General features: G+C 39.7%; 1 protein-coding gene across 1 annotated transcript in view; it reads right to left on the reverse strand.

Annotated features, from left to right (window-relative positions):
• Positions 1–21,573, reverse strand: part of LOC136864456 (inositol hexakisphosphate kinase 1) — a 181,960-nt gene that overhangs the window by 153,566 nt on the left and 6,821 nt on the right. The window contains exon 3 of the mRNA XM_067141467.2: positions 535–734. Coding sequence (XP_066997568.2) covers positions 535–734 — 200 coding nt within the window. The remainder of the gene's footprint in view (positions 1–534; positions 735–21,573) is intronic.

A 21,573-nucleotide genomic window follows, 5' to 3' on the forward strand; every position in this document is an offset into this window, starting at 1 on the left:
GGGATACCGCGAGTGTATTCTACATGTGCATCCCCCACCCGCAGGGGATAGTTTCAAGTTTGGACTGCTGTTTGGACTTCATCAATGTTTTAAATTAAGATTGTAAATTGTAGCATACCAGAGTGTTTATTATTGGTTATATGTGTGCATATGTCTTCCAATTGTAGTGTGGCTGAAGATGACCCAATATATATGGGGTCGAAACTAGTCCCAGTTTTATAAGACAATATACAAGTTTATGGTATTGAATACGTGGCCCCTTCTCTACCATTTGATAATTACCAATCTTCATGAAATTCTGTTCAGCCATTTTCTCATGAAGCACACATGCATGCACCTCCCCCCCCCCCCCCCCCCACACACACACAAATATGACAAATTTAAAAATTACATTTCTTCTTATTCTGAACATAACTACCACACAAATACAAACTTTTAAAAATTCTGACTGAAGTAAAGACAACATTCTTATTTTATTTATGTGAATATGTAATGAAACAAAATGTATTTTCTGAAGATGAAGAAAAAGGATACTGGGAGAATTTCCCTCATGGTGGATATCTGAAATAAGATTCCTCAGGTGTGTTCGATGGCACTTGAATACCCATGGATTCATTGGTTTGCTTCCTGAACGGTTTACGTCAGCAGTTTCAGATGTCATCTGATCAACTTCAAAGAGTCCTTGAGGTTCACCATCAATTTCAATGCTCCCAGAACGTCTGATACGTATGTGCCTGTAAAATGAGAAGAGTTAACTTATTACTAACAGTTCATTTTTATAAAATTTCAAGTCACTTCATATAACTTCATATAACTTTCAGACTTGCAGGATACCAGTGCTTTGCTACGGTTTTAAACTGGAAGTTATATTTCAAAATTTTAAATTTTGGGTAGTTTGCTGTCTATTGAACCTGTAAATACACCCTCAGTTTGTATGTCAAACTGTTTTGGAGGAATGATTACATATTTTCAGATTTAACAATCATTTGAACCCCACAAAATTGAAATGTTTTAAAACCCATCTTATTTAACATTTAGGACGTAGAAGCAAAAAACATGTGAAATTTTTACTTCATACATCAAACAGTAACAGAGGAAGGAATATCTTGTTTTAGGGGTAGAATGTTTTTAAAATATTTCTTACTTGACACCTAGGATATTTTGATTTTAATTCTCTACTTCTAATGGTTTGGGAAGAATGAATATTGGGGTTTTCAGAGTCAGTCCCCATCTAAAGCCCTTAGTGGAGAAATATTTTGAAGTATATTTGACACTTAAGACATAAAAACGAACATAGCCTTCTCGTAAAATAACAACTTCGTATGTCAATAGTTTAGGAGGGTTGAATAATTTCATTCCTGGAGTTTACCTCATTTAACCCCTTGGAGGTAGAATATCTTAAAATAATTCATATTTTACACCTAGGATATAATATGAAATATAGAATATTGTTTTTGTATATTAAACGGTTTCAAAGGAATTACGAGGGTAATCCCAAAAATAGGTCTCCTATTTTTCTATAAATACAGAACTCTGTTCATGTGGCTGTTGGTCACAATATTGTGAAGAGTGTTTCCCGCGTCGCATATAAACATGCGCACGCTGCGCCGAGGCACTCAGTCTGGGCTTGGCAGCCGTTGAGAATGGAGCTCCCATTGGATGTTACCGCCAAGTGCAAAGTGCGCGCAGTTATTTGGCTTTTGAACGTAAAAGGTACTGAACCAATTGAAATCTATTGCCAATTGACGGAAGTGTATGGTGAGTCATGCATGGATGTCAAAAAAGTTTGTAAGTGGTGTAGAGAGTTTGCAGCCGGTCGGACTGAAATTCACGATGGACGGATGAACAAAGGAGCGGAAGACCGTCAATTTCCGTCGGGACAGTCTTGAAGGTTGAGCAAATCATGGGTGAAGATCGGCGGATCACCCTGGATGATCTCTGCACTTTGGTTCCTGATATGAGGTTCACAACTTCTTGAACAGCATGGCGGCAAGCTGGTATGACATGGGCATACAAAAACTGTCACAGTGTCTACAAAAATGCATCGACCGAAATGGTGATTATGTAGAAAAATAGCTAAATGTTCAAGCTGTAAAATGATGTAAACCATAGTAAAAATAAACAGGTCTATGTATTTTTACAAAAATAGGAGACCTATTTTTGGGATTACCTTCGTAATATTTTTGTTTCAGCACCTTAATCCCCATTGTCCGACTCATTGGCTGAATTGTCAGCGTACTGGCCTTCGGTTCAGAGGGTCCCGGGTTTGATTCCTGGCCGGGTCGGATATTTTAACCTTAATTGGTTAATTCCAATGGCTCGGGGGCTGGGTGTGTGTGGCATATTCAACATTAGAAATCATCCTAGGTAGGGCCCTCACCTTCACAGATATTCAGGTCGCCTAATAGGCCGTCTACTAGAAAAAGACCTGCACCAGGCCTCACTGGAGGCCATACACCATAATAATTATTATTATTAATCCCTATTTAACTCCCTAATGTGTTAACTTCTTTTCCAAATCTTCTACTATTTAACATCTACAATATCATTTGAAATCTTAACTTTGTAAGTCAAACGGTTTCACAGAAAGCAATATTTTTGTCATCAGCACTCATCCTTCCCAGACAAAACCCCTAGGGTTACATTGTTTAAAGATCACTTAATATTTAAAATCTATGACACAGAGGATGAACCATCATGTGCAATGACACCCTTGTGTGTCTAGTAGTTTCAGAGAAATGACTAATTTTGTCATCAGGTCTAAACCCCCAGTCAAAACCCCTGAGAGGTGTATGGTTTTAAGACCCCTTATTATTTAAAATCTAAGACATATAGGAGCAACCCTCATGTGGAATTTTACCTTCTTAATCAAATGGTTTCAATGAAATGAATAATTTGGTCATCACTACTCAGCCCCAGATAAAAGCCCTAAGATTATATTGTATAAAGACCACTTCTTATTTAAAATTTAAGGCACAGAGGAGCAATAATCATGTGAATTTTCAACTTCGTGTGCCTAGTAATTTCAGAAAAATGAATGTTTTTGTCATCACGTCTCAACCCGCAGTCAAAACCTCTTAGGGGTGTATTGTTTAACACCAATTTCATTTAAAATCCAAGATATACAGGAGGAAAACACGTGAAACTTTAACCCCTTAGGGGTGTACCATTTTCAGAACATGTTGAAATATGTGTTCCATTATTTGTGTTGGAGAGTATTTATGCTAAATTTTCAAGAAAATTCAACCAAAAATGAGGATTGTCAGTTCAAAAGGTGCTATTCCAAAAAATAAATCAGCATTTCGTCCACATGCATTAGTAGTTTAATATTATCAATTGCCATGAGTAATCCAGACCAGAAAGATGTAATTCCTTAAAAGTTGTACCAATCCCAATCATAGTTGCATTCCATGAGCCTTTTATTGTACGTTTCTTGCACTTTCCCCACAACTTTTTTTTACAGGTTGCTTTACATTGCACCGACACAGACAGGTCTTATGGCGATGATGGGACAGGAAAGTTTCCAGTTTAAATGGTCGAATTTTGGTCGACAATACTAGGAAAGTTACTGCACAATTCACACTTTGCAATTCCTTCTTCATAGCGCAAACACGGTAGTAATGCAAGCCATGATTGCTGAAATTTTTGTTTGCCTGATAATTGAAATTTCAACGTATTTTTTATGTTTGACTTACCTCAACTTGAACACCATAAATTTCACACTTGTCACTGTCGTCCTGAATACTACAATCGGCATTTCCATCAAGTGTTTTCTCACGTTCACTCGCTTCTGTATCTCTTTGTGTTACATTTACAGGCCTACTTATGAAGGAATCTGAAACATCGGTCAATTTGTGTGGCTTTGTTCGTTTCATTTTGCCACTTTTCTCAAGTATAACACGGAAACCCAAAACACGTAATGGACTACAACAAATCACCAGTGTTAAATGGTAAATGGCTTCAGAGTTCGTGGGCTTTGATGTCTGATTACAGTTGGGTTGTTCATGAACTAAAAAATTCATTCAAATATTTTGAACGGGTTGTTCATGCGAGCATACAGCATGTTAGAGGACGAAAACCTAAGCAAGCACCATCTATTGTAAAATGTACATACCAGCTCATGCCGCTAGTGCTGTTGCTAAGATAGCTCATAATAAACTACCTCCTTCATTTGAATGACAAGGTAAGCTTGCTCGCGAATGGCCAATGGTGTACAGTGTTAATGGTCACATGACAGCACATCTCCTCTCACACTTCTCAACTGGGGGAGAAGGGGTTATACAAAATTAGAAAGCTTATCTGCCTCTCGTAGATACCATTTCTTCACTTATGCAGTCTGGCAACATCATTGGGTAGCTGTTTTCTACTCGTGTTCATAATAAAGTAACTCGTTCATTTGAACAAAGTGCCCCGAGAGCTCTTTCTATGAATGAAAGTTTTATGGCCATATAAATACATATGAAGTCTTACAATTCTGTTTAAACAGAATTTTGTCAGTGATTCATGTCTCTGTCTACAGTAAATGGCATGGTACATGGTACCACACGGCTCCCCGCAACGAGAGCATACACAGTCTGAGTCAGGATGATGAAACGTTGATCTTCTGCATAACTTACGGTGGAAACCATGCACTGCGAACCTAATCACAGTGTGACGCAGCTCGTAATTTGCTCGTTTCCAGTCTTGCAAGAACTTTGCATCAGTGGTGAAGAAGTCGTCCCAGATTTCCGCTCTCTTTGCCGATAAATCTTGTAGGGCATTAGTGTAGCTGGAAGAAACAGCTTGAACTCTAGTTCCTCTATGTAGCATAATTCCCTGGCTAGCATGTATACAAGATGGGATGGCATGAATTTTGACAAGCAAAGGGCCTTTTTGAGAAAAGTTGATTTTACACTTTTGATATCTAATAATTGTTTCTTTGTGAGATATGTCCAAATGTTTTCTAGAGCATATGTAACGATTGGTGATACCTTCACATTGAACAGCTTAACCCTACGTGGGCCAAGGGAGGGTCAATTTATGTCCACACTTTAGAACTATTATTACCGAGCTCGATAGCTGCAGTCGCTTAAGTGCGGCTAGTATCCAGTATTCGGGATATAGTAGGTTCGAACCCCACTGTCGGCAGCCCTGAAAATGGTTTTCCGTGGTTTCCCATTTTCACACCAGGCAAATGCTGGGGCTGTACCTTAATTAAGGCCACAACCGTTTCCTTCCCACTCCTAGGCCTTTCCTGACCCATCGTCGCCATAAGATCTATCTGTGTCGGTGCGACGTGAAGGAACTAGCAAAAAGAAAAAAAAAAAAAAAAAAAAAAACTATTGTTATTATTATAGTATAGAACATGTTCAGACCATAGTGTTCTCATTTTGTGTCAGAAATAGAATAAAGTTAACGATACAATAAAGACAATGATGTTTTGTTTGTTTGTTTGTTTGTTTGTTTGTTGAAAACCTAATTATATGGACTAAATTTCGAAGTGGTCACAAAATAGCCCTACCTGGGTCCAACTTGTATTTTTTTTTTTTTTTTTTAAGTTATAAACTTATGTATAACCAAATGTGGAACATCGTGCTGCAAACATAATTGGATTGCAGAACAATATCATCATGTCAATAGAAGCCATCCTTGAGAAGAAAATCTCCAAAACAACGTAGAATCAGCAGCAGCCATCAGGGAAAGGGAGATGTCATACATGTAGCACAGTGTCGCAGAAAGAGTGAAAAACTAAACAAATCGACAAACCACCATTGTTTGTGGAAAATGCAACTTGTATGTTTGTGAAAAACACAGTCAAAAGACGAACATATGCTATGAGTGTGTGAGTGAGGTGGATGAAGCTGAATGAAGATGTGAATGATGTGTAAGAATTTGTTCAAGTATTAACCTTCATAAATTAATTTAAACTATGTATTTAAATTATGTATTTGTTTATTATTATACTATATTTCTTACTTAATTCACTTAATAAAGAACTAATATTTATGCAAAAATTGTAAATACAACCATATGGGTAAAATATAACGGTGGACATTATTTAGCCCTCCCTTGGTCCAGCGTGTTATGAAAAGCTTGGTCCATCTAGGGTAAATAGCTGCTTCAAGGGATAATTTGCTGAGCTGCTTTATGTCATTCATTGATTATATTGCTGCATTTACCTTTTCTTTCACGTGTAGGGTAAATTCATTGCCCAGGCTGTGGAATGTTATGCCTAGATATTTAATCTTCATCACAGTAGATACCTGACATGACTTGTAGAGAAAGACTGCTTGCTTTCTATCTCTTCTAAAGGACATCGACAAGGTCTTTCCCTCGTTTAGGAAGAGTTTATTTCTTTCGGCCCAGTCTATCAGTTGATTGAAGGATGTTTGAAGCGTTTCCTGTGACGTTGACCTTAACACCATATCATCCGCATAGATGTCTATTTGGGCTTATTTGGATTTTCTGAGTACACGGACTGTTTCCATGACATCACCTCATAAACTACCTTGTTCATTTGAACTAGTTGATTTGAACGACTCAAGGCGACGAATGGTATCGAATGAACTAGTTCAAGCAAATGAACTAACTGGACCCATCCCTATGTCTGATGCAACGTTGTTAATTTTCCCTAACCGCACAGGAATGAAAACAACTGCGTTTGTAATGCGCGAACCATTCAATACCAAGATACTGTAATTAAATTAGAAGTATAAATAATGTTCAGTGAAAATACAAGAATTGATAAACAAATCATTCCGTATGTTTTATATGCAAAGAATGAATTCCACGAGAATTTATCAGCACTGCTTTGGCGGCAATGGTTGAGGAACAGCTAGTCATGGGAAGGAAGGTGGTAATGTAGTGTTTGCGGAATTATTTAACGTAGTAGTTCTCTGCATTTCTCCATAACTCTGGTCTGATCCTCGTATCCGGCTACCGATAACTAGACCTGGGAGCGAAGTGAGTAATACTGCTGAGTAATCCCGTTGTAGCGGTAGAGTGCACCACCGAACCCCTCCGCTTACAAATGAAAGTACTGCGGAGGACCAGAGCACAGTGTAGCACACGACACATGTTTAACAAGGGGAGGCCACGACATTCGGATCACAGATTATGTTCAAAAACTATGTACACTTTTAGTAGTCCATTAGGACAACATAATACGCAAGTAGTAAGGCATACTATGTAGGCCAGCCCTGTCCAAGGCAGCGCCCAAAGTGCCCTTTTATGGCGCCCTTCGCAATTAATTTCCAAATTAAATTTTATTTAATATTTGAAAACAATACTTTTGAATTTCAATAAATATTCTTACTTTTCTCTTAAAAATACTGTCCTCAAAGTCAGGAAATTTGTTATATCCGTACCTCCAAATACACAAAGAGCTTTGAGTAAGCCATAAATGTAATCTAGGCCTAACTGACTCGTGTCCGCAATCAGTGAAGAGATAGAAGAAAGGTTCAGAAAGAGAGCTATTCGACATGTAAGTAGCTGCAACAAAGGGAAATCCTCCACAAAACTCTCACTGTGGGGGGGGTGGCTAGCGCCAGGTATAAGGCCCTCTCTACTCACGGAGCCAAATATAGCTGCAAATTTATTCTGCCAAACAGAACCGCTTCCTTATGATTCACTTGATTGCAATGCCATAAACTACCTACCATGACAGAGTTTCACCAGGACGACAATGGGACACCCAATTTGCCCACAAAGTAACTTTAATCCCAACACAGCTGTGCCGTAAACAATGAACAAACAATTATGAAAGTCTTGCAATTGGAATGTTCCCAGTTCCTAGCTTTCAGGCGAACATTCAGTATTACTTGTGAGCTTATGCAGGGCTTATGGAATTCGTTTTGAGTGCCTTGTGTTGTGATAAGTTGATTGTACAACATGTTTCGTGTCCTTTTTTTCATTACTATTTAAACTTTAAATTATTCAGTTTATAGTCCGTTATATTTCATTAAACATAACTCTTCTTAAGATGGCTAAAAGGCAAAGAAATTATAACTTTAACAGTAAATGGGAGGACCAGTATTGCTTCATTGAAAACAAAGAAAAGTCTGTGTGTTTCTGTGTAATGCTAGCATGTCTGTTCCTAAAAGAAGTAATGTACAGCGACATTTTTTGACTAATCACAAAAAATTTGACAGTGAATTTCCTGTTAATTCTGAACTAAGAAAACACAAAGTGAAAGACCTAAAATCTAAATTAGCATTGCAACAATGTGCATTTAAGAAGCCAGTTCAGCAAACGCGTAACGTGACAATAGCTTCTTACAAAGTTTGTTACATCCTAGCTAAAAGGAAAAAAGCTTTCAGTGATGGGGAAGTAGTGAAAGAAGCTATGCTAAATGCCGCTGAATCTCTGTTCGAATCTCACAAAGATAAATCTGAATTGATATCTTTAATCAAAGGACTTCAGTTGTTTCACCAAACTGTTGCTAGGCGGGTTGAACAAATTTCTAATAATATGGTATCTCAGTTACATAAGGATTTGAAATCGTGTGAACATTTTTCACTCCAGTTTGATGAAAGTGCTGATATGTCTGACACTGCTGAGTTGTGTGTATTTGCTAGAATGGTTTTTAATGATTTTACAGTAAAGGAAGAATTTGTCAAGCTATTGCCACTTCATGGATGTACTAGGGGAGAAGACATATTTAATGCTTTTGTTAAATTCACCAAAGAGAGTAACTTACCACTGTCAAATCTTGTCGCTATAACAACAGATGGGGCACTGTCTATGACTGGTAGAAATAATGGATTTCTTTCTCTTTGCACTAAGGATGAACCATTTCCAAAATTTCTTTCTTATCGTTATATTATTCACCAAGAAGCTTTATGCACAAAGGTTTTAAAGTTCGTTCATGTCATGAAAATTGTAACTCATGTCATGAATTATATAAGATTGTCATCTACTCATCATCGATTGTTCAGAAATATTTTAAGTATGTCAGATTCGGAGTATGGTGACGTCATCCTTCATGCAGACGTAAGGTGGCTTAGTAGGGAGGAAAACACTCGAATGGTTTTGCTGCCTGTTGGATGAGATAAGAGACTTTATGAAATCATCTCCTGGTAAATATTATCACGAACTTTATGATATATCTTGGCTAATCGAATTAGCATTCTTGGCAGACATCACCTCAAAATTAAGTGAGTTAAATCTCGAATTGCAAGGAAAAGATCATAATATTTCAGGCATGATAAGTATTGTCAATGCATTTGAAAAGAGACTTAAGGTATGGATTGTCCATTTAAATAGAAATCCCTTTCACATTTTCCAAATTTGAAATCTATGGCAGATACAGTAAATGGTGGCAAGCGTGATTTTTCATCTCTTGCTAAACATCTTGAAACTCTTGGGTCCAAATTTGGTAGCAGATTTAGCCAGTTTTCAATGTTTGAACCAGTGATCATGTTTGTCAATAATCCCTTCGCTTCTATTGACGTTTGTGAGCTTGGAGGGAGGGTGTGTGAAATATTTGAAAATTATAATCGTGAAGAATTAGAAATGGAAATTTTAAGCCTTCAGTCAGACCTTTCTTTGAAATCCTCCTACGCAACATGTGGCAATTTCTGGACTCTAGTGGACGGTAAAAAATATCCCATTACCTGCAGTGTTGTTCTGAAGATGCAATCTTCTTTTGGTTCAACCTATCTTTGTGAATAATCTTGACCATGATGGTCGGGATTGGATCCGTATTTACTGCTATCTTTGTGAAGTCGCGTTTTTTACTATGAACATAATAAAAAACAAATACCGATCCTGCCTGACAAACTCACACCTGGAAGACGCGTTAAGAGCAGCCTGTTCCAGTTACACACCAGACTTTCCTCAACTTGCAGCGAGCATGCAGTGCCAGATTTCACATTAATTATGAGAGTAAATATATTTTCATATAATTTTTAATTCTAGATTTATTATTATTATTATTGTTATTATTATATAGTCGTTGTAGTACCGATAACAGTAGTCGAATTAGTGGAATCGTAACTGGCGCCCACATACCCTTAGTTATCTTGTGAATGTGCTCGCGTAGAAACAAACGTTAGACAGCCCTGATGTAGGCATTCACGAGAAAATCGCAAGAGAAGTTTCCGCATCGAATATGACCGGTGTGTTGCGATCACAAGCATGAGATGGGCGGCGGCCGAGTGGTTAGCATTCCAACTCCGCAATCGCTGAATCGAGTCCTGCCCTTCGTTTTTTTCAATAATGGTCATATTCTTTCATATTTATTGCAGGTCAAAGCGTCCAGATGCAAAGCCGTTACAGGTACCTTACCCAATTTCACTGTTAGGTATGAGGGATTTCGCATGACAGGCAACCATTTTCAGGAAAACTTTATGCATTTGGCTGTTTACTTGTTGATAATTATAAATAATACATTTTTGTAATATGTATGAAATAATATGACGGGTGTTGAAAAAACTATGAGTGGGACTTGATCCAGCAATTACGGAGCTGGAACACTGTCCACTGACCGCCGCCATCTCGTGCTCATGATCGCAATGCACCAGTACATATTTGACACGAAAAACTCTCTTGCAATTTTCTCGAGAACACCTAAGTAGGACGCCTTACTACTTGTACATTATGTTATCCTAATAGACTGCTAAAAGTGTACAAAGTTTGAAGACAATCCGTGATCCAAACATCGTGGCCTCCCCTTGTAAGGGTACTGCATCTGTGTTTAATCTGTGCTTATCAAATTTGAGTCTATATTTCCTCCGCTTGTAAAGCCTATATTAGATAGTAATTGTGGTATTAGTTTGATATTTAATCCCATTTTTAGATGGCATTTGTGTTTTTAGTATATTTAAAGGAATTTAAATACATATTTACAGAAATTTATACCACAAATGCCATGAAAACTGTCTGATGCATAGCATTTCTTTGAAATTACTGATAATAAGAATCAGCAAAATGCAAATTTTGCAGTTGCGGTTGAATTTACGCGACGGGTAGTGGTGTATAAAATTTGTGGGATCATATCAAGAGGCATCACAAGGATGAAATGAGCAGGTCGGCTTCTCCAGCAGAAAACAATATTGCTGTATTCAGCAAAACAGTTATGTTGTGAGAAAAGGCCAATGAATAGACGGATGAAATACCTTTACATTGTCATACCAATGACGTGTTTAACACGTTGGGTGCCACGTGCCGCCATATGGCGTCACGGTGGTCTTCAAATTAGAGATGGCGGCACACCGTTCTTGAAATCAGAGTTGGCGTGACGCCATATGGTGGCACAGTTGAGTTTCAGGCGATGCACAATAGATAATCAGCTGTGACATCTATGCGCGTAAAATTGGTACTACGTGAAGGGCGACCTTCAGGGTCTATTCCAGCTATGTATTTTTACTCTATGCCTCCATGTGGCGCCACAGCATTCTTCCGAAGCCACTGACTGGCCAGTGGTCATTGTCACAGGTGAAAGCGCGCCAGGCATTGTTTATTCCTCGTTTATGTACGTATTATCACTCAGTTTATATAGTTGTGCAAAATATAAAAAATGGAAGATATTGGTAATAATCTTACGAGGGAACACACACGTGTTACACTCGGATTCGGTTGAAATTTGGTAGGAATATTCGTGGGAGGCAGTAGAATGCTAAGGTGAAAACTGCATGTACCCAGCGCAAGTTTAAACGGCAAAATTGAACAAATAAATAGTCATAAAATTAGAAGTGCCGCGGGAGTATTGGGGTGTGGCGGAGAGGTAGGGAGGAGCGAAGCAGCGGACGTGAACCAACCGGGCTGCGTCGAGCTGAGCTAGCAGCCAGGTAGCGTATAGTTAGCTTGTTCCCCTTAACTTCCCGATCAGATGTGCAAAACGTAAATATGAAAATAGCACATGAAACAAGTGTACAAAGGATGATGTTTGAACAACGATGCCAATAAGGTTTGAAAAATTACAACGAGTAACAAGAACTCGGGCGTGCCGAGATGCATATTTTCATTGTTTGGAGTTATCAGAAAACTGTTCACAACAATATGTAATGTAATATAAGTACTTGTTTTGCATTTTACTAGTTTTTCATAAATATTGCGTTAATTTGAATTAGCAAATAAATATCCCGTATTTGAAATTCGTATTGCACATTCCATGACAAAAAATTCTGTGACACCATATGGCATCACACATGACCATGGTATGGTGAGATAAAATTTACTTAGTACATCATATAAATACATCCCAAGATTATATAAACAGACTACAACACGTAAAATTGCTTTGGCACCAGCGGAATGCAATTCAGAAACATGCCTGGCACCAGTGGAATAGTGTGCTATAATCGGCTTGGCACTCAACGTGTTAAACATGCTGCTACAGTATATTCACTCAGTACAACCAGGTGAGGTGATGACGTCACAACAATTGCTACGCTCCGTCCCCACCTCCACCAATAACTAATCATGTGTAATGGAACTCGATTTGTTACAATATGTCCACATGAAAGGCTACTTGTTCAATGGATTACGATGTCTGTCACGACCGCTAGGCAGCTCTCATGCAGAAAGGAAACCTCAAGTTCCAAGGTATGAAGTGCCAATTACAGAATTCAAGACTGCCAAAAACAGTGAAAATGTTTATGGCAGATATTAGAATATATGAGCTACAGAAAGCATGCAAAACACCATATGACTTGTTACTTTATAAACTTACATGTAAGAGAATTCCAGTTTTCAAGTAACCAAATTTTCGAAACTGAATTTGAAAATGCTGGTGCCAGATAAACATTTTCAAACGCTATGACAACTGGGTGCCTGGTATTTTTCAACCCCTGGCTATGGGGTTCCTGTCAGGACAGCTAAAAGATGTATTGATCAGTATCGTGAAACAGGAACTTCCAGTAGATGCGTTGGTAGTGGATTGTTGCATGTTTCAATACCAGCCCAGGACAATGAGCTCATGAACCGATCACACCAAAATCCATTTCTGAATGTGGTGCAATAACAGACAATACTGGGTTTCCTAGCTGCTCGATGATTATTTCATTATACTTCTGGCTCATAGAAAAGAACCATGACCACTAAACAGAAGTTCTCTGATGAACATCAGCTCTACCACCTACCATTTGCCAAAGAAAATATCACTCATGACTGGGAAAATGTTACTTTCTCGGACAAATCTTACTTTTCCTCAGTAACAATGGCCTAGTACGAGTATAGAGAGTATCAGGAGTTCGATTCAAGCTCCTGTATGTTAAGGAGTCTTCCAGTAGTGGTCAAGTGTCTTTACCAGTATGGAGATGGATTTTCTTCCATGGATTATGATGATGATGATGATTATGCTGGTTGTTTAAAGTGGCCTAACATCTAGGTCATCAGTCCCTAATGGCATGAAATGAGACGAAATGTAATGATAATTTAAAATTCCAAAACCCATCCACTGACCAGAATTCTAAATGTGATGATGAAGAATGAATGGATGAATATGAATTTTAAAACAATCAGGGAATCCAAATCGCAATACTGAAAGCCAAAAATAATTCCTAAATTAATCCACTGACAAGAATTTAAAAAAAAAAAAGAGGCAATAAACAATGATTGTGAACTTAAAACAATCAGTGGATTCAATCCACAATGCCCCACCTTCCTAGAAACTATCTTAAAACAATAGTAGCCTATATACCGACCAAAGGTCTGCTTCCAAAGCACAATCCTAAATCGATGATGCTTGTTGTCTAAGAGGGGTCAAAAATCCAGGACAACGGCCCGTCATAATGGTACTTATCGCTAGGAAAGTAAGAACCATGGTATTTCTCATGTAGCGGACCTAATTATGAGTGACGTATAATTACGGTGTTCCACACATTGTGTTACTACTCACGGGTAATTTGATACGCACGGGTAAAACAGACCTATGGTGTTTCTCACATTACGGCACCACTCATAGGCAATGCAAACCCATGGTGTTCCACACACAGATGTACTAATCATAGGACTCATAGTATACCATGGTGTTCCTCACATAGGTGTACTAAACACAGGACTCGTACTATCCAGTAGTGTTCCTCACATGTTGTTGTTTGAGTCATCAGTGCATAGACTGGTTTGATGCAGCCCTCCATGCCACCCTACCATGTGCTAACCTTTTCATTTCTACGTAACTATTGCATCCTACATCTGCTCTAATCTGCTTGTTATATTCATACCTTGGTCTACCCCTACGGTTCTTACCACCTACACTTCCTTCAAAAACCAACTGAACAAATCCTGGGTGTCTTAAGATGTGTCCTATCATTCTATCTCTTCTTCTCGTCAAATTTAGCCAAATCGATCTCCTCTCACCAATTCGATTCAGTATCTCTTCATTCGTGATTCGATCTATCCATCTCACTTTCAGCATTCTTCTGTAACACCACATTTCAAAAGCTTCTATTCTCTTTCTTTCTGAGCTAGTTATCGTCCACGTTTCACTTCCATACAATGCCACGCTCCACACAAAAGGCTTCAAAAACATCTTTCTAATTCCAATATCAATGTTTGAAGTGAGCAAATTTCTTTTCTTAAGAAAGCTCTTCCTCGCTTGTGCTAATTTGCATTTTATGTCCTCCTTACTTCTGCCATCATTGGTTATTTTACTACCCAAGTAACAACAATCGTCTACTTCCTTTAAGACTTCATTTCCTAATCTAATATTTCCTACATCACCTGCCTTCGTTCGACTGCACTCCATTACTTTAGTTTTGGACTTATTTATCTTCATCTTGTACTCCTTATCCAAGACTTCATCCATACCATTCAGAAACTTCTCGAGATCTTCTGCAGTCTCAGATAAAATAACAATATCACCGGCAAATCTCAAGGTTTTGATTTCCTCTTCTTGGACTGTGATTCCCTTTCCAAATTTCTCTTTGATTTCCTTTACTGTCTGTTCTATGTAAACATTGAAAAGGAGAGGGGACAAACTGCAGCCTTACCTCACTTCTTTCTGGATTGCTGCTTCTTTTTCAAAGCCCTCGATTCTTATCACTGCAGACTGATTTTTATACAGATTGTAGATAATTCTTCGTTCTCGGTATCTGATCCCTATAATCTTCAGAATCATAAATAGCTTGGTCCAATCAACATTATCGAATGCCTTTTCTAGTTCTACGAATGCCATGTATGTGGGCTTGTCCTTCTTGATTCGATCCTCTAAGATCAGACGTAAAGTCAGTATTGTTTCACGTGTTCCTACATTTCTTCTGAAGCCACACAGTGGGTACTAATCATAGGCAACACCCAGATCCATGGTGTTTCTCACACTGGTATCTAATCGCAGGCAATGTAAGCTCGTGGTGTTCCGCATATAGTGGTACAAATCACGGGTACTGTGAAAACCCATACTGATTCACCCGCTGTTGCTACCAATCACAAACCTATTGTGTACCTAAAGTAGTAGAACTACTCACAAGTAAGGGCGACCCATGGTGTTCCTTGCGTGATGGTATTACTTTTTTGCTAACTGCTTTACGTCGCACCGACACAGATAGGTCTTATGGCGACGATGGGTCAGGAAAGGCCTAGGAAAGGGAAGGAAGCGCCCGTGGCCTTAATTAAGGTACAGCCCCAGCATTTGCCTGGTGTGAAATTGGGAAACCACGGAAAACCATCTCCAGGGCTGCTGACAGTGGGGTTCGAACCCACTATCTCCCGGATACGAGTCACAGCTGCGCGCTCCTACTAACCGCACGGCCAACTCGCCCGGTGTGATGGTATTAATTACAAGTAGTACCATGGTTTTTGCTGCCATTTCTTGATGGATACATTACTTTTGTATCCATCTCTTGGCACAGGCCAGTGTAGCTTTCACCGAAGTCCCAGTCTCATCTATGGCTGTGACAATATGGAAGCTGCTGGGGTATGGGTAGTGCTGAGTAATGACATTCAGAGCACAACTAGTGCATCTGAGTGTTATGAAAGGTGTTGCTCATAGGGTCAGTCGTGCTGCAATAGCACTTTCTGACCCAGTGAGGAAAGCAATGGCAAACTACCTCACTCCTCGTCTTGCTTAGTACGCTTCATTTTGGTCCTGCCATTGGTTTTTGCGGTTTCCTTATAACCGCATAACCTTTGGTGGTGCTATTTGAGGATCCAACCAGCATCTGGGCTGATGACCTAACAGACAGTCAGACCATGGTTCTAGTTCTATCATCCCTTGGTCGCCCCTTTCAGTTGCCTCTTACAACATGCAGCAGATACCGTGGGTGTATTCTTCATCTTCATCTCTCACCCACAGGAGGTTGTGTATTTGGTCCGCAAGTGCTATTTTATTTCGCTGAAGTCCCCTGTCCTCCTCCTGGGACATGCCACGTGAGAGTATCACCTCTCTCCCTGCTAATGCCAGCGTAGGTTCATGGCACGGACTTTGAATGCATCACATGACTGCAGTTTATAAATCTTGGCGTTGAATAAAGTGGAAATGGAACCATTTCCTTTCAAAGGCTTCACAAGATACAAGGTCGGCTAGATGCAACCGAATACCTTCATATGATGAGTGATATTACGGTCCCATCAGTGTGGTATCTAACCTGAAGGGGTAATTCACTTTCAGCAGCACCCATCTCCCATACACATGTCCGCGATGATCCAAAGATGGTCCGCCAAATAGGACAAAATCAATCTTATAGACTGGCCCCGTTGCAGCCTGGATCTCAGCCCAATCGAAAACATGTGGGCTGACAAAAAGTGAGTCATAAAGGTGAACTGGCCTGAATAAACCCCAAGATGACCTTTGGGATCCAGCCCTCGATGCTTGGGAGTAGGTTGCCCAGAGCGAGCAGTATATTGCTCATTTCATGATTTCTATTTCTCACAGACTTCATTTTTTTGCAAGTTGTTTAACGTAGCACCGACGCAGATAGGTCTTGTAATCTATAATCTTCATTTCCGTATTGACGAATTGCACAATTAAAAATAGGAGAGGATTTCCACCAATCAATACTTATTTACTGCATATATTAAGCTACAGGACCGGTTTCGACCTCATATACAAGGTCATCTTCAGCTGAACCATAAATACATATTTATATAATGAAGTTTTGATTAAGATAGTGTTGTTAAAGGAATGCTATATGATGATGATGTACATTTAATCACATACAAATGGGGCATGTCTTAGAGTGAACTGGCGTATATGTCATTCTGTACAATATTGCAACTGTATGTCTAAAATATTATGTTGAAGGTCTTATATATATATATAAAAGTTAGTTTAAGTAAAGATATGTTTTATACACTAATATATATAAGTTAGTTTAAGTAAAGATATGTTTTATACACTAATTTTAAGACCTTCAACATAATATTTTAGACATACAGTTGCAATATTGTACAGAATGACATATACGCCAGTTCACGCTAAGACTTGCCCCATTTGTATGTGACTAAATGTACATCATCATCATATAGCATTCCTTTAACAACACAATCTTAATCAAAGCTTCATTATATACACTGACTGACAGAGCAAATGCAACACCAAGAAGGAGTGGTTCGAAAGGGATGAAAGTTGGGGAAAAAGCAGAGACGGCACGGTCGAATAATTGATGTTTATTTCAAACCGATATGCAGGTTACACAATGCGCACGGCATCGACTCAGTAGGATGTAGGACCACCGCAAGCGGCGATGCATGCAGAAACACGTCGAGGTACAGAGTCAATAAGAGTGCGGATGGTGTCCTGAGGGATGGTTCTCCATTCTCTGTCAACCATTTGCCACAGTTGGTCGTCCGTACGAGGCTGGGGCAGAGTTTGCAAACGGCGTCCAATGAGATCCCACACGTGTTCGATTGGTGAGAGATCCGGAGAGTACGCTGGCCACGAAAGCATCTGTACACCTCGTAGAGCCTGTTGGGAGATGCGAGCAGTGTGTGGGCGGGCATTATCCTGCTGAAACAGAGCATTGGGCAGCCCCTGAAGGTACAGGAGTGCCACCGGCCGCAGCACATGCTGCACGTAGCGGTGGGCATTTAACGTGCCTTGAATACGCACTAGAGGTGACGTGGAATCATACGCAATAGCGCCCCAAACCATGATGCCGCGTTGTCTAGCGGTAGGGCGCTCCACAGTTACTGCTGGATTTGACCTTTCTCCACGCCGATGCCACACTCGTCTGCGGTGACTATCACTGACAGAACAGAAGCGTGACTCATCGGAGAACACGACGTTCCGCCATTCCCTCATCCAAGTCGCTCTAGCCCGGCACCATGCCAGGCGTGCACGTCTATGCTGTGGAGTCAATGGTAGTTTTCTGAGCGGACGCCGGGAGTGCAGGCCTCCTTCAACCAATCGACGGGAAATTGTTCTGGTCGATATTGGAACAGCCAGGGTGTCTTGCACATGCTGAAGAATGGCGGTTGATGTGGCGTGCGGGGCTGCCACCGCTTGGCGGCGGATGCGCCGATCGTCGCGTGCTGACGTCACTCGGGCTGTGCCTGGACCCCTCGCACGTGCCACATGTCCCTGCGCCAACCATCTTCGCCACAGGCGCTGCACCGTGGACACATCCCTATGGGTATCGGCTGCGATTTGACGAAGCGACCAACCTGCCCTTCTCAGCCCGATCACCATACCCCTCGTAAAGTCGTCTGTCTGCTGGAAATGCCTCCGTTGACGGCGGCCTGGCATTCTTAGCTATACACGTGTCCTGTGGCACACGACAACACGTTCTACAATGACTGTCGGCTGAGAAATCACGGTACGAAGTGGGCCATTCGCCAACGCCGTGTCCCATTTATCGTTCGCTACGTGCGCAGCACAGCGGCGCATTTCACATCATGAGCATACCTCAGTGACGTCAGTCTACCCTGCAATTGGCATAAAGTTCTGACCACTCCTTCTTGGTGTTGCATTTGCTCTGTCAGTCAGTGTAAATATGTATTTATGGTTCAGCTGAAGATGACCTTGTATATGAGGTCGAAACCGGTCCTGTAGCTTAATATATGCAGTAAATAAGTATTGATAAACGCCTGAAAAGCCATACATCTAATTTTTGATCTGATTACTGGATACTGGCCGCACTTAAGCAACTGCAGCTATCGAGCTCGGTTCACAGATTTCAAGCGGTAATCAAAAGTGAAGGCACTTCATATGAGTTGTTAGATGAACTCGTGGAGTGGTTTGGATTCCACGTAAAAATATATCTTCAGGCTGCTGTAAAAAATAGCGTCCAGTAGTCATTAACTCACTACAGTGAGATATTCTTGTTCCATTAGAGGTCACTTAGCCACCACCTCCAACAGATAACTGTTCCTCATTAAAATTGTTAGTGTAGTCCAAAAAGCATCTGCTCAAAAGTTGTTCTAGCCAGTGATTTAATAAAAAAAAAAAAAAGGTAACGAGCACTGGGTGGATTCAAACCACTGCAATATTGCCAATATACAGTGCCCTACCAGCTCAGCTACTACACACCACTATTTGGAGAGGTTGTGTAACATCCACTTAGTGATGAGGTATGTTATTAATGGGTATATCAGAAAGACATCTGCTCCATTACCTTCTAGAAACAATTTCCTGTATTATTTGTTGTTTATGTGTTACGCGTTGATCTAGAAATCAGATCTCAGTGATGTCTACAAACCAGATACTGTGTATTCTTTCATTTCATGGCCAGTTCTGTACAGGTTTATCCTGATTGGTAGATTTCTAATGTGGCGGATTCTTTGATTTTAGCTAGCGGAAAAACTTTGTTGGGTTGAGTGTGTATTCATAATCTATAAGTTTCATGCCCGTACTGATTTTTGATATTCACAGATATGAAGTTTTGAAGCTTCCACCTAATCAATACTTCATTTATGTATTGTTATTTTACAGTATCGGTTTCGACCTTGTAAAGGTCATCTTCAGCTGACTAACATGTAATTAAAACATCACTGATACAATAAGAATGTCACATAGTATAGGTAAAAACATTGTAAATTTGCAAATATTATTCGACCTAGCTTAATCAACCGTCTACGTTAAATGATATGAGAATTAAAACCTAACATTACTATTATGTACATGGATGATGTATGTTTAAATTACAATGTTCTTAAGTTATGAACGTTCATTATTCTACATTAATACTTATAGCTAGATTGAATAAAACATTTTGAGGCACAAATGAGTTCATACGGCGTATTGTATTTATGTAACTATGTTATACCACGTGATCAGCCGTATTTGTCTATTAATGGTATAATGGTGTAAGTTTTTTGAAGTAATGTAAACACTTATGTTGAGGTCAAAGTTGTTGTCTGGTATTTGATGATGTGGAACTTCGTCGATCTATATTTGAATGCTTGCAGTCCATGTTAAATTTTTTTACATAAAACTTAGTAGAATTTGTATAAAATATTATGGATAGATCGTTAGTCTTACAACGTGCTTCCCTTGGGCTTTATGTTATCTATTTTTGTTAAAGTGTAATTACATGTTGCTTGCTTTTGACATGCACTAGCCTTGCGTCTTGGGTGGTGTGCTAAGTCCCAACTGATGAGCCTAACTTGGCACACGAGGGCGAAACGCAGGCAACCAAGAATGAGTTAGCTGGAAAATTTATAATGTCCAATAACGGACCATTATATTGGTATTATATCATATGTTATACGATTAGCGAGAAAGCTCCTTCTTCATTTTGTGTTGTTGGACATATTTAGTACTGCTGTTGTTGACTCTTGGTATGTGCTACTCGGGAGCACGTCGTGCACGAAAGAGTACTACTGGACTATGACATATAAGCCACTATTGCTTTGTTTATGCACAGGGAGTAAGCTGGTAGTACATTGTACCATGTGTCGCACAGCACACGAGAGCTGGTGGAAGAGACAACTGCAGTACATGCTAACAGTACTGTGGTCGATACACCATGGAATGCTCATTCGTGTACTACACAACGAAATGTGCAGAACTCCAGTGATAATGTTGAACCTGAATTGCAAGGTAAGGATGGTGTTATGTTCCCTAGTCAGACTAACAGCTCTTTAATACTACGCGATGTGAATAATTTTGCGGATAAGTACCTGTCTAAAACATTTCCATTTCAGAGATATTTGGATCTGAAATTAATACCGATGACTCGGGTGTACAACCTTGGCCACCCAGACAGCGTACGTGTATTACATCGGACGTTGTCGTCCACAGCCTCTCCTTCCTTGCATTTGCATTTCCATCACCTTTTTTGGCATTCTTTCATCACTCATTTGCTTTATGTGCACAAACCATCTTAGTCGGCTCTTCTCTATTCTATCATTCCTTTTTTCCACTCCAATTTCTTCCTGGATTTTCTCACTCCTTATTTTGTTTCATCTACTCTTCTGTATCATACTCCTCAAGAACTTCATTTTGGATGCCTGTATTCAACTCTAATCCTTCTTTGTCACTGTTCAAATTTTTGCTCCGTAAGTTGTTTTGGGTACATAATACATCTTGTACATAGTTTTCTTTGCTTCCATTGGCACATCTTTGTCCCATAACATATTTCTTACACTATGATAGAAACAGCTTCCAGCTTAAATCCTCTTACTAATCTCAGCATCCAGTCGAGCATTCTCCATTAATTCACTCCCCAGGTATTTGAACATCCCCACTACTTCCAGGGGCTTGCCTGCAAGTCT

Source organism: Anabrus simplex, chromosome 2 (genome assembly GCF_040414725.1).
Source record: "Anabrus simplex isolate iqAnaSimp1 chromosome 2, ASM4041472v1, whole genome shotgun sequence".
Taxonomy (NCBI): Eukaryota; Metazoa; Arthropoda; class Insecta; order Orthoptera; family Tettigoniidae; genus Anabrus; species Anabrus simplex.